The 14,085-nt window shown below is 32.2% G+C and overlaps 1 protein-coding gene across 1 annotated transcript; it reads left to right on the top strand.

The window, feature by feature from the left end:
* Positions 1 to 7,423: 7,423 nt before the first annotated feature.
* MS3_00010365 (uncharacterized protein) lies at positions 7,424 to 10,113 on the top strand (the record flags this gene model as incomplete). The annotated part of the gene is made up of 3 exons (XM_012938043.2): positions 7,424 to 7,586; positions 8,096 to 8,424; positions 9,553 to 10,113. 3 exons carry the CDS (start codon positions 7,424 to 7,426, stop codon positions 10,111 to 10,113), a joined length of 1,053 nt encoding a protein of 350 aa, XP_012793497.2.
* Between the last annotated feature and the right edge of the window lie 3,972 nt (positions 10,114 to 14,085).

Raw genomic sequence — 14,085 nt, 5'->3', positions numbered from 1 at the left:
GAGTGATAGTTTGGAAAACCCCAATAAAGCTGCATTTTTTGGGAGCAATTCGGTCAACGGCATTGAAACCACGTAATTCAATAATTATTTATCTGTCATTTAAGGTTCAAAGTTCTATTTTTAGAAAGGTGGAGGCTATCCAATGCTAAAAATTCCTAAAGTAGGAAAAGATGACTGACTGATACTTTTTTTGTATTCAACGATTCTCCCAGATTTTAACCTAACGATCACTTTTAGATCTGCTTTCTGATTACTCCGCAATTAATCCATTCCGTTTTTGTAAACGGAACCTATGGAATCTATTTGTGAGGCATGAGGTATTCCAGTCATATGGTTCACAAATTTCAAATATGAGTTTTATGATCATACTATTAATTGAAATACACATAAAAGTTTTCCATACACATTAGACTGTATGTTCTAATTGGAACCGCTTATAAAAAGTGCCATCAGAGGTCGCAAACTGGTATTTATTTAGTAGGTGATATACTAGACATTAATATTTGAACTGCCAGTTTCTAAGTTATTTGTTAACTTGTATTATAAACATTATGAGGTATTTGACTATTTTTATAGTGTTGAGTTCTTCAAGCTAAATAGTTTATTTGCCGAGCTTTGATTGTTATTATGAATAACATATTCGCTGCTTATTTCATGTAGAAGTACATTATTTATGGTACTTCGATTATTCCTTTTATATAAATATTATTGGGAAGGACCCTTCCATATAGACAATCTCCACCCTGAATAATTGTAAAAGAAATTTCGGTTTTAATTATCCCATAACTACTGCGTTGTGTACTTAGTAAGAGATTGGATGAACAGAGTGAAGTAGCATCCAAACAAAAGTCATGATAATGTAATTGTATAGATTTATGTATAATCGATCTAATATAGTTTTGAGAAAACTTACCTCAAACGAGTAAATCATAAGTCAGTACTAATTATAAGTTTTCAATTGAAGCATGTTTTCCATAGTTCATTTAATTTTCTGTACAATAATTTTGTAAAGTAATAAACAATGGTAATTGTGAAATAAAGAACAATAGTTTTTGGATATTAAAATGGAATCCCTATAACTCATACAATAAATAAATCAATTTTCGGGTAGTAAATAATCTTATATTAGAGCTTCTATCACTTATATTTCAATGAATATAGTACAACCACTAAACTGTATGGTATGAATTGTTGGGGTTCCGTATTGAATTATATGTGCTTGTAGACAGTCAGAAAACAGCCCGAAAGAAGCTTTGGCCATAATTATAATAAATATAATAATAATTACACTTATAATACCCATGGTTATATTCCGAGTGAGAAAAGTAAATAAGACAGAAAAAATGTATGTTTGTATGTACTGATCCATATGTTCAGCAACACTGCTGGAATACATTTAAAAGAAATCCGACTGAGTGAAATGTATTACCAGATTATTCATAATGACTACATAAGCTCAATGTATATTAGCTTACTTACTCTCTGGAACAATTGACAGTGACCGTTGTTATCCATTTTCTTTGGTTGTTGAGAAACTTCATGAACTTAATATTAAATATATATGAAAATATTCGCGCTCGCTGCAATTATCGTTGTGTTAATCAATAGCTAATCATTACAGTTTTAATCCTGGTGTGAAAATTGCTCTCGGTCATTTAAAGAATACAAAATAACTAGAATCAAAGATCTTTTCTATATGTTTTTTCTCGTCTGCTTACCGGTCATTTTTTTTAATCCCTGCATTAATTATGTCATGGTTTAAATTTTTTGAGGAAAAGCAAAATAAATTCTAGTTACATGAAAGTGAACTATTAATTATGTATTAAGTTTTATACTTAACTATACTCTATTTCTTACCTTGGATACATATGGAACGCACTTCAAACAATTCTGTTAGCTTAAACAGGACATTTATTGATACAATGGAAAAACTAAGAAGTTCATTTCTCTTAACACCTTTTGTATAATAATATGAAAGATGAGAGGGAGGAATATATACAATGGAAATGTAACATCGTGAATTATTGTTAAATGTTTCCGTCGTTGAGTATTGGAAAAGGGAATGTATAGAAACAGTAGGTGGCGTTATATACAATAATAAGCAAATGTGTGTACTGTGTGAAAGGATGACTATAATATTTACTTAATTGCCAGAGGCTATGTAATAATTTTTGGGCCAGATGTTTGTTTTTTACATTTATTGGAGAAAAGTAGACCTATACAATCATTTGTAAGTTACATACACGTGGTTCATAGTGAAATGCTTTTCAATGAATACGGTTACTTCGTCACAGTTAACATGTATTAGGTATACTCGAGGATTGATGAGTTTTACACCAATTTTATTTATGTTTGATTGTATAGATGATGGTTGTGTTTTGAGAAATGAGAAGAAACATTGTGGTTTTTATTCAGACCATATTTAACCACATCTTCACCCAGGATTAGTCTATGCTATTTGCTGATTATTAGGAGACCTTTTCCGTGATACGAAGACACATTCACACATTACAGAAGGTAACTGCTGCTAACAGTGTCCACTCTTTGTGGAATGTTTGTGTGAGCTTGACATGTTTTTAAAACTCCTGAAAAATGTCATAAATACTCGATATCCTGGAAATCAATAATATAAATATCCATCTTTGAGTATGTTATTTATTTTCTTAGTGTTCAACAGTATTCCTTGAACGGTTAACTAATGACCATTATTATTAAATGTAAACAAATATAAGCCTATCTAGTATACATTTTAGATCCTTGTTCACATACATATATCGCCATTTTACTTCGGTAAAACATTACTATAAGCTCAATTCTCGGGTAAATGTTTTATTAAAGCCTGAGACTTGTCAATCTAATTTTGACTTATTTGAAAATTTCTTTAATATTCACAAACTACTACAGCATTTACATAGTCACTTGTAAATCTAATTGTTCCACTTTCGGGTTACATCAATTAAGGATAACTAAGTTGGGAAGACTTAAATTTGAGTTGCTTTTTTGTGACAAAGGTAACCCATTCAAGTAGAAGCTGAGTCGTTTTATCTATTACATTAAATTGTGAAGAGACTCGGTTAATTTTAAAGTACTAAACAAATTATTTGCAACAAAGAGAGGCTGATTAGCTCGTTTTCAGGTTATTTATGTCGGACAACACTATTTATAAGCAATAGTAAAAGTGTATTTTCGATCAGCCGTGGGATTTAGAAATACAGCCACCAATAATCACCGAAGCTAACATTGGCATAGTGATTTTTCGGCCGGTAGATAGATAGATAGATAGATAGATAGATAGATAGATAGATAGATAGATAGATAGATAGATAGATAGATAGATAGATAGATAGATAGATAGATAGATAGATAGATAGATAGATAGATAGATAGATAGATAGATAGATAGATAGATAGATAGATAGATAGATAGATAGATAGATAGATAGATAGATAGATAGATAGATAGAGAATACTTAGTTCACTAGGTGAATTATCCTGATAATATACAATAGTAAGAGGTATAAGTGCATAAAATGATTTTTAATCTAATGTTGACTGGACTTTGAACTTAATCGAAAAGAGTGCATGCATGAATATTCTGAGCTTAAAAATGAGGTGATTCACCAGGTTTAATTGAAATCTCACTAATAGATTTTTAATCGTTAAAAAAGTTTCCGCTTAATGTGTCTATAACATAAACAAACATTATACGATGTACTATAAACTAGAAAAACTTTATTAAACTCATTAAACATGTATAGGCATTTTTGTATTATATATATACATTAGTTTTAATAGACACACCTAGCTGAAGGCGCTCGAGCATGCATCCGCACCAGATCACGAATGGGAACGTCAAGCTTAACTTCTCTTACAACAGCTAGCCAGTTAGATCAGTCGTATCTCGATATATTGATAGCCTATCAAATATATCTTCTTAACCTTACTAATCTATCTGAACTCAAATTTATGTCACAATAAGTAAAATTAAATAATATTGCTTATCTGCACTAACGATATTCACCACCAGTTATTCTAAAGATCGAGCAAAATGAGATGATATTATCAGTTCTGTAATGACATAAAAGGTAGTATATAATGGCAGCTAGGTTAAGAAAACATTTCATCAAATACACATTCACATTACTCACATTACTAAAGGCGATTATTCACAGAACAAAGAAAAGAGCGAAAGCAAAGAGAATAAATAAGCCTCTGTTGTGCTGAGTGAAAACGACCTCAATTGTGATTGAAAGAAGAAAAAGATAAAAATAGTTCACAGTTACTATCAAAATAATATTTATAGACTGAAAGGATAAATTGACTGACACTATTAAATCATTCAAAAACATTTAAACTGTGGTGTGTGCTACTTAGATTGACATAAGTAGTATATGCTGTAAGTCGTAAACAGAAGGTCTGGCAGCAGAGAAACAACAGGATCGAACAGTAAAGAATTGAAACAGAATGCAATTTGTATGAAAATGCAAAAGAATGAAGCCTGAGTCCATATGAGACACTTGGTGGACATTTTGCAAATTAGGCATTCACCTTATGATGGTTAGACTTTATTAACAAATCCTGTAATTTTGTGTCGCGTACATTCGATTGTCCCCATCCGTGTTCTGTTCACTACAAAACTACTTAGGTTAAAATGAATGAAAATCTGTCACTCAGAACATGAATTTCCTGTTTGAAAGCATCACTACCAGGAGAGTTAACATTCAACAGCTCAGAATGTAGAAGAATGAGTCGGAGACTATTAGCTTTATATAAACATCGAGATTATATCACTTCGATTAAGTGAATGAGTTAGCCAAATGAAACACACTTTATCTGGATCATTTACGCACGAATATGTTAAATAATTTCTTGAGAACAATTCTAACAAATAAACGAAAAGTATCAAAAGTTTGGTATTCAATGACTTCTTGACTTTTACTTTGTAGTGTTTGTTCCCATTTAGTTGTACAGCTCAAAAACTAAAATTTCTATTTACAAATGTTTTACTATAGAACCTGATAGGAACACTGAACTAAATGATTCCTTAAAGAATTGACGATTTCGGTTGATTGTATATACCCATTTAAAATATACGTGTATTACAAAAAAGATGTCTGAATATGAGAATTCTCAGTTCATATTGTATACTAAACACAAAGTGTAATTCAGTAAAATGATAAGACTAAATATTTCATAATCATTTAACAGATATGGTACTTTCATATTGATCCATTCTTCTTATCACGTTATGTCTGTTAATTAAGACAGACAAAAAAATATAAGTAAAAATGTAAACTTTGTTATAATAAAAATAAGAAAATCCATTTGTAAGCAGAAACGAAAGAAAATATTAGAAACAATCAAAATCTTTTGAATGAATGTGTACGTATTTGTTGTCATGACATAGTGCTGAAATAAGCTCTTTAAGCAGATATCAATAAAAATTGAAAGAGATTACATCACCAAATAAAAAGGCTGGATGTATACATGAGAATAACCAGAAAATTAATATATTTGTAAAAGTAAGCGAAATACGCAAGTACATTTACTACGTATCTTTATCATCAGGTCAAATGGGAAACTAAAGAAAACAGAAAAGGAAACAAAAATCTGTGTTGTTCCGAACGAAAACAACCTGAATTGAGATTGAAAGAATAGGAAGATAAAATTAGTTCTAAATGGTCTGATGGTATCGTGTTCGCCACAAGAACTCAAGGTCTGATTTCAACTTTATGTGGAACCACGATTTCTCACTATTGATGAGCCTCGAAAAAGGGTGAAACACGTATCCAATGACCAATATTCCTCAATAGTCTCCTCACTCCGATCTAATTCCTCAATTGAAACTATCTTCAAACAACACTAATAATAGTAATGATCACTCTATTTTGATCATGTATTTGCTTTACACTTGAGAAACGGAAGACAGCGGGGCTGCGGAAACCGAAACGAATGCCAGTAATCTACAAATCTCGATTCCTAATGTGTCCAGATATTAATCAAACCATTGGGAGTACAATCAAGCAGAGTGATTAAGAGAACAGTTCTTAAGAATAAACTAATCAGTAGAAATTAAAAAGGTTCTAATGAGTAGTATTGTGTGTGTGAATAATGACCGGGGTAATGGACGAGAGACGATTAGCATAACAGATTGGCTCAATGCATTGAAATCAAAGAATAAACATATAGGGTAATAAGTTCTCTGCAACCAACCAGTTTCCCTCATCATAATGTTTGAGTCATAGAATTATACAGATATAATTCAAACTACTTAATAATCAGCTAGTAATATTACACAAATACACAAATTCAGTAAACAATGGAAAAATCTAGTAATAGACAAAATTAGTAATGAGTGTTATCACAAGAGTCACGAATCTGTTCTGTTCTCCTTGGGTCTTCCAAGTGTTTCAACACATATATCTGACTACTGGGGAAAACTATTTTCAAAATGTGTGGACTAAAAAAATGAACAGGCTTATGAACTTCATTTTGATGTAGTGAGCTTTTTATATTTGAAATAGTTGGTATTCATAACATTTAACGACAGTGAAAATGATAAACAAACCAGCCAACTGTGAACAATACGAAGAACAATCAAACGAAATCTCAGTGATATAATCAGTGAATCGTACGGTTCAGGGATAGAAGTCACCTGGGAAAACAAAGATCATAAACTGCTTACCACATCTGAACATTTTAGTACGAGTCTATAAATGAAGAACCATGAATGGCATCCAAAAACTCATGTTAATTAGGAAACTCAAACAGAAACAAAACAAATAACTTTGGATGAATTTGGATGAAGTAAAACTGATAAAACATATAGCATCCTAAGTTTATCTGTAGATGAGCATATATATTAAGTTAAATATTTCCTAACTTCTTACAAGACAGAATCCATCTTCGGTAACAGGAAACAGTCTGACATTCTCAGTTTGTTTCACACTTCTGTTAATAAGTGTCTAAAAAAGAATTCTTCCAATTCCAATTGTATCCTATTTAAAAGAAATAGGCCAAAGATTTTAAGTAAATTTTTGGCTAATTATGAAAATATGCGAACCTTTGTTGGACAGTCATTTGGACTACTTTTTCAACTCCTTACCTTTATTTTACCATTTTAATGAAATGGCATTGAATAAACGAGATACATGGTTTAAGACAATGGTGTTTTTTTTTCAATTTTTATAACTATAGACAACACAGACGTACTGAGACCTTCAAAAATATGTTCATTATAATGAGTTTAATTAAAAAACAGTTGAGAGTATGAGATGTGATTTTTTTATCTTCTCATATCAACTAAAGAATGTCCAAATAGAATTGAACAAGCAAAAATCCTATAAATGTGAGCAATCAAAAGGAAAGTCTTAATATCTAATTACATAGTTATTCAAACTGACTGAACGAGAAGAAGTAATAAATGAATACAACTGTCGAATATCCAAACAAACTATTTGATGAAACTGATGACGAAGAGGATAGTGATACCGAGACAAGTAATACTGATGCGACTGAATACAATAATATGAAAAGACTAAATAAGAAGGAAATCACTTATCCGCTCATTTCGACTAGACATCATGGTGAGTTTGTATGTTGATGCGATTTGATGAGATATTCAATCATCCCCTTCACAAATTTACCGTACTTTTATGAACCAGTCTTCTGCTTTGATCATAATAATAGATGTTGTTTTTCAATGAGTTGAATGGTTACATATTAAAATTGATTTTGCATGGTAAGCCAGTCTTTTGTCTTCATATCTCGTCTCATGCACACAAGTTGTGTTAAGCAGAAGGTGATCATCACTTCTCGTCTTGACGTTAAATATATCGTGATTAACACTAAGTGTGGGGTATCTGAGCATCTGTTTGAATAAAACACCATTATATCAGATAGTACCACGAGAAATTCGGCGTAATGATGATGTTGATAAAGATGCTCGTAATCAAATTATTTAAAAATAACACAGACCATAGACTGAACGTAGATTTTTTAAGTTTTGTATGCCACATTTTGGATAACACAAATGCTGTATTAACAACTAACCAAAATATTACATCTTTGACTAAAACTTTTTTGCTCATTGCAGAACACTTGACTAGTATCTACAAAGTGGATTCTCAAATGGATTTTGGTCTACAAGTAATCGGAGCTGGACTAATGCGTTCCGGAACAACCAGTCTTAAATTCGCTTTGGAGTACTTATATAAGAAACAATGCTATCATATGAGAGAATTAGTACTTAATATTCGTGAACCACATATCAAATTATGGTTGTGGGTAATAAAACAAGATAGAGAGAAGAAAGAAATACCTAAGCAGTTTTGGTCATATATCTACAATGATTTTGTGGCTGCAGTTGATTATCCAACTGCCGGGTTTTATAAGCACTTGTCAAAGATTTATCCAAACGCAAAGGTAAGTTGTTTATGACATATGTAATCTTGATTGTTTCGAATTCAGTCAGTGTAAAATTAGTTACTTCTTCTGAGTATATTTATTTAGTCAGTATTATACGGACTTGTGGAGCGCATTGACGAATTTTGATATATGAATATCTATACAAGAGACAAAAGGATTTTTCATGATAGCATAGAAAAAACATCAATCTTTTCGGGGTATAAATCTTTCCCTAATCACCGATGTTTTGCTTGGTCGATCGTTCAATTAACAAATGGTTGCATTTTGCAGGATCATTAGGCTCTGTTAGTCAATTCTCGGGAACATACTCAAATGTAAATTAAATTTAGTTTGTAATTCGTCTAAATAGTCGATTTCAGTCCTATTACAAATAAGAGAATAACCATATGCATGTTTGTTCAATCACTTACTACAGTCTACTGTTATCTTGGTTTCTTATGATTGATATTTCAAAATTCTTAGTTTCTTCACGAGCGATATTTATATTGAAGGTGATAATTCTAGTACCGAACTTTCCGTTTATTCATCACTTTCTATTACAAGGATATTATAGTATTTGCGATTTACGATTTAGGTTGGTTAGTTTAGTAGTATGACTCTAGTCGGTTGAAAACAGGCCTATTGGAATAAATTCATTTACATCATATAAAGTTAGCATTGCACGTATGCACACATATTAGACCTTCAGCCTACTATTGTTGTTGACGCTATTGTGGTTGTTGATGTTGCTGCTGAAGAAGCATTGCTAATCAGTTACAATCAAAGCAATAATAATGACACTTTGAAAATCAGTGGTTAAGTTTACTCATCTAATAGACCGTCGAACCATACTCTTGTGACAAGGTTTGAGGTAGTTCACCAACAATGGAATACACCATTTCAGTAGTATTAATGTACCTCCGTTGCACGTCTACGACCTTATAACCATTTCATCCGACCACAATCACAATGTTTGATGTCGTTCCTCATAAATGTAGAATGAATAGACAATAACGTTGTAACTAATTTTTGGTAATCAACGTTTATTCCAGCCATCTATGCCATCATCATCAGCATTCACAATATCTAAACAAAATTGATCTATAAATTTAAATCTGTCCGTCTATTTTTTCAATCACTTGTTAGATTATTTTAACTATTCGTGATCCAGATGATTGGGTTAAAAGCTGTCGCGCAACTACATTGTCAGAGACATTGTATACAAAACCATCACTTGGAAACCGCATTATTCATAGACTAACTGGTTTGCAGAGTTTGTATAAGTTGCATTATCGAATGTTTCAACAGACGTTAGGAAGATGTTTTTACAAAAGGACCGATGAACAGTTGAAAAATATCTATACTAATTGGAATGAGGAGGTTATTAAAAGTATTCCTTCTGATCGTCTATTAGTATTTGACTCAAGTCAAGGTTGGAAACCATTGTGTGAATTCCTAGGCTTTCCTATTCCACCATCGGGTATACCATATCCACATTTAAACGAAAGAAGCATAATGATCCAGGCAATTGACAAGCTACAACTTCCTGGTCGATGGATTGATCGCTTTCTGTGCATATGTCGATATTTACTAATACCAATGTTCACTGGCATTATATGCTTGCGTTATAGTGAGGCAATTTATGGGACGGTGTTGTCGATGATCCAACTGCATCGTACACGTTTTTCCCAAACAGTTGACCAATAAACCACCCTCGTAACTATTTCACAATTATCAATATTCCGCCGTGTTATTTGCATGTATTCGTTTAGATTTGGTTCCATTGCATTCTGTGACTGTTGATATGCTATGTAATCATATTAGAAAACAAAATATATTGAATACTTAACTATGTTATGATTAATACATTCGAAGTAATCGGTTGTGATGTCCGTTCACCTGTAAAAGGGTTGATTGCCGTTATACTTCGTTTTAATTGTATTTATCCGCACCAACTAACAGAACATCGAGATTTCAACGGTTGACTTCAATCGATAAAGCTCTGATTACTAGCAATCACTAGATACTTTATTATGCTTCCGATCTACCCAAGGTCAATATACACGCTGATTTACGTTTGGTCTGTAGTTCAACCATTGTTTAATTTACAGAGAACGTGACAACAGAGAGGGAACCTGATGGTATTTTCCATGTTCATTTATTTATCTACCAACATAACGCACATCAGCTGGGACTTGTTACCAATTCCCAATTTATCTTCTAAACAATTCATAGTTTAGAATATAGATTGTCAAGTTGATTTGTAAGACATTTTGGTATGAAATAGGATTAGACAGCTATCAAGAATTTATAAGTAGAATTTCTTCAGATCATCCTTTCAGGTTGATAAGTCTGTAATGTTCATTGAGGACTCACCCGAAAGTACTCTGCTATATTGAGATCCAATTGGTTCACACCTCGTAGATTGGAGGGAAATCTAATAATTTCTTACTTAGACGACAAAGACGAGAGAAGCAGTAGCTTTATCTGCATGTACACACACACCTGCACCATCATGGACAAGTGGTGCACCCAAGGATTGACACGTAGCTAGCTAGTTGATTTGGTCGGAAATATGTTCCATTACTGGAGTTCTTTGATGAGTTTCACTACGTGACGAGTATCGTCAATTACGAAGATCCCTAGCCTTAAACTAAACCTCAGTACTATATTACGTTAGGTAGTTTGGTTTCACCCCATAATTTATTTTGGTTGTCCTATAACCAACTTTTACTGGACACTTCTTTAATACTCTCTTTGACTTCGGCCAAACGATGAATCGTTATGTCAGGTAAACAGTAGGAGACGGGTATTCACAAACATAAGGAGTAATCGAATTGTTAAAGTCACCGAAATTAGGTATTCTCTTGAAGAGTCAGGAAGTTACTTGTAACCTGAAAAGATTTGTTTTATTTCTGTTTGAGTTTCCTAATTAACATGAGTTTTTGGATGCCATTCATGGTTCTTCATTTATAGACTCGTACTAAAATGTTCAGATGTGGTAAGCAGTTTATGATCTTTGTTTTCCCAGGTGACTTCTATCCCTGAACTGTACGATTCACTGATTATATCACTGAGATTTCGTTTGATTGTTCTTCGTATTGTTCACAGTTGGCTGGTTTGTTTATCATTTTCACTGTCGTTAAATGTTATGAATACCAACTATTTCAAATATAAAAAGCTCACTACATCAAAATGAAGTTCATAAGCCTGTTCATTTTTCTAGTCCACACATTTTGAAAATAGTTTTTCCCAGTAGTCAGATATATGTGTTGAAACACTTGGAAGACCCAAGGAGAACAGAACAGATTCGTGACTCTTGTGATAACACTCATTACTAATTTTGTCTATTACTAGATTTTTCCATTGTTTACTGAATTTGTGTATTTGTGTAATATTACTAGCTGATTATTAAGTAGTTTGAATTATATCTGTATAATTCTATGACTCAAACATTATGATGAGGGAAACTGGTTGGTTGCAGAGAACTTATTACCCTATATGTTTATTCTTTGATTTCAATGCATTGAGCCAATCTGTTATGCTAATCGTCTCTCGTCCATTACCCCGGTCATTATTCACACACACAATACTACTCATTAGAACCTTTTTAATTTCTACTGATTAGTTTATTCTTAAGAACTGTTCTCTTAATCACTCTGCTTGATTGTACTCCCAATGGTTTGATTAATATCTGGACACATTAGGAATCGAGATTTGTAGATTACTGGCATTCGTTTCGGTTTCCGCAGCCCCGCTGTCTTCCGTTTCTCAAGTGTAAAGCAAATACATGATCAAAATAGAGTGATCATTACTATTATTAGTGTTGTTTGAAGATAGTTTCAATTGAGGAATTAGATCGGAGTGAGGAGACTATTGAGGAATATTGGTCATTGGATACGTGTTTCACCCTTTTTCGAGGCTCATCAATAGTGAGAAATCGTGGTTCCACATAAAGTTGAAATCAGACCTTGAGTTCTTGTGGCGAACACGATACCATCAGACCATTTAGAACTAATTTTATCTTCCTATTCTTTCAATCTCAATTCAGGTTGTTTTCGTTCGGAACAACACAGATTTTTGTTTCCTTTTCTGTTTTCTTTAGTTTCCCATTTGACCTGATGATAAAGATACGTAGTAAATGTACTTGCGTATTTCGCTTACTTTTACAAATATATTAATTTTCTGGTTATTCTCATGTATACATCCAGCCTTTTTATTTGGTGATGTAATCTCTTTCAATTTTTATTGATATCTGCTTAAAGAGCTTATTTCAGCACTATGTCATGACAACAAATACGTACACATTCATTCAAAAGATTTTGATTGTTTCTAATATTTTCTTTCGTTTCTGCTTACAAATGGATTTTCTTATTTTTATTATAACAAAGTTTACATTTTTACTTATATTTTTTTGTCTGTCTTAATTAACAGACATAACGTGATAAGAAGAATGGATCAATATGAAAGTACCATATCTGTTAAATGATTATGAAATATTTAGTCTTATCATTTTACTGAATTACACTTTGTGTTTAGTATACAATATGAACTGAGAATTCTCATATTCAGACATCTTTTTTGTAATACACGTATATTTTAAATGGGTATATACAATCAACCGAAATCGTCAATTCTTTAAGGAATCATTTAGTTCAGTGTTCCTATCAGGTTCTATAGTAAAACATTTGTAAATAGAAATTTTAGTTTTTGAGCTGTACAACTAAATGGGAACAAACACTACAAAGTAAAAGTCAAGAAGTCATTGAATACCAAACTTTTGATACTTTTCGTTTATTTGTTAGAATTGTTCTCAAGAAATTATTTAACATATTCGTGCGTAAATGATCCAGATAAAGTGTGTTTCATTTGGCTAACTCATTCACTTAATCGAAGTGATATAATCTCGATGTTTATATAAAGCTAATAGTCTCCGACTCATTCTTCTACATTCTGAGCTGTTGAATGTTAACTCTCCTGGTAGTGATGCTTTCAAACAGGAAATTCATGTTCTGAGTGACAGATTTTCATTCATTTTAACCTAAGTAGTTTTGTAGTGAACAGAACACGGATGGGGACAATCGAATGTACGCGACACAAAATTACAGGATTTGTTAATAAATTATGGTGTTACCTGGTATTTACTAGAACTATGTTTGACAACTTTTACATATTCTTTGGATTTCTATACCCCACTTCCAAATCCATCTCAATATTAGAGACCTGATTTCCTGGAGACCGCCAGCCGATATTATACTCAGATTGCTCCCAACTGCGTAACGTTCTAAATTTCGGAAATTTCATATATTTTGTGACATTTTCAACTGCATATCTACCTCGTTTCTTTAATTTCCTCGGTATTTGCCATCAGTACTACTCAAATATGACTTTTAATGCTTTACTATGGAAAGTAATCACCGAGCGATTGTTTAAATTTACTAACTGTTATTCTAGTCTATTATATCATCTATTTATCTTCCTTTCAGTCCTTAATTTTTCTATCGAGGATAGTTTACAGTTCGATTATATCTCTTGATGATCTCTTCTGAAATTCATTTATTTAAGCTGTTGTGAGAGTTTTTTTCATAAAACTTCTATACTTATCTGGTGCTCACAATAAACAGTAATAAATTCTCAAACATTAATTGGTGGGATAACCTTATGTTAAACACATTGGGA

Source organism: Schistosoma haematobium, chromosome ZW, assembly GCF_000699445.3.
Source record: "Schistosoma haematobium chromosome ZW, whole genome shotgun sequence".
NCBI lineage: Eukaryota > Metazoa > Platyhelminthes > Trematoda > Strigeidida > Schistosomatidae > Schistosoma > Schistosoma haematobium.
The sequence above is the reverse complement of the archived record's forward strand: the minus strand, read 5'-3'. Positions and strand labels throughout refer to the sequence as shown.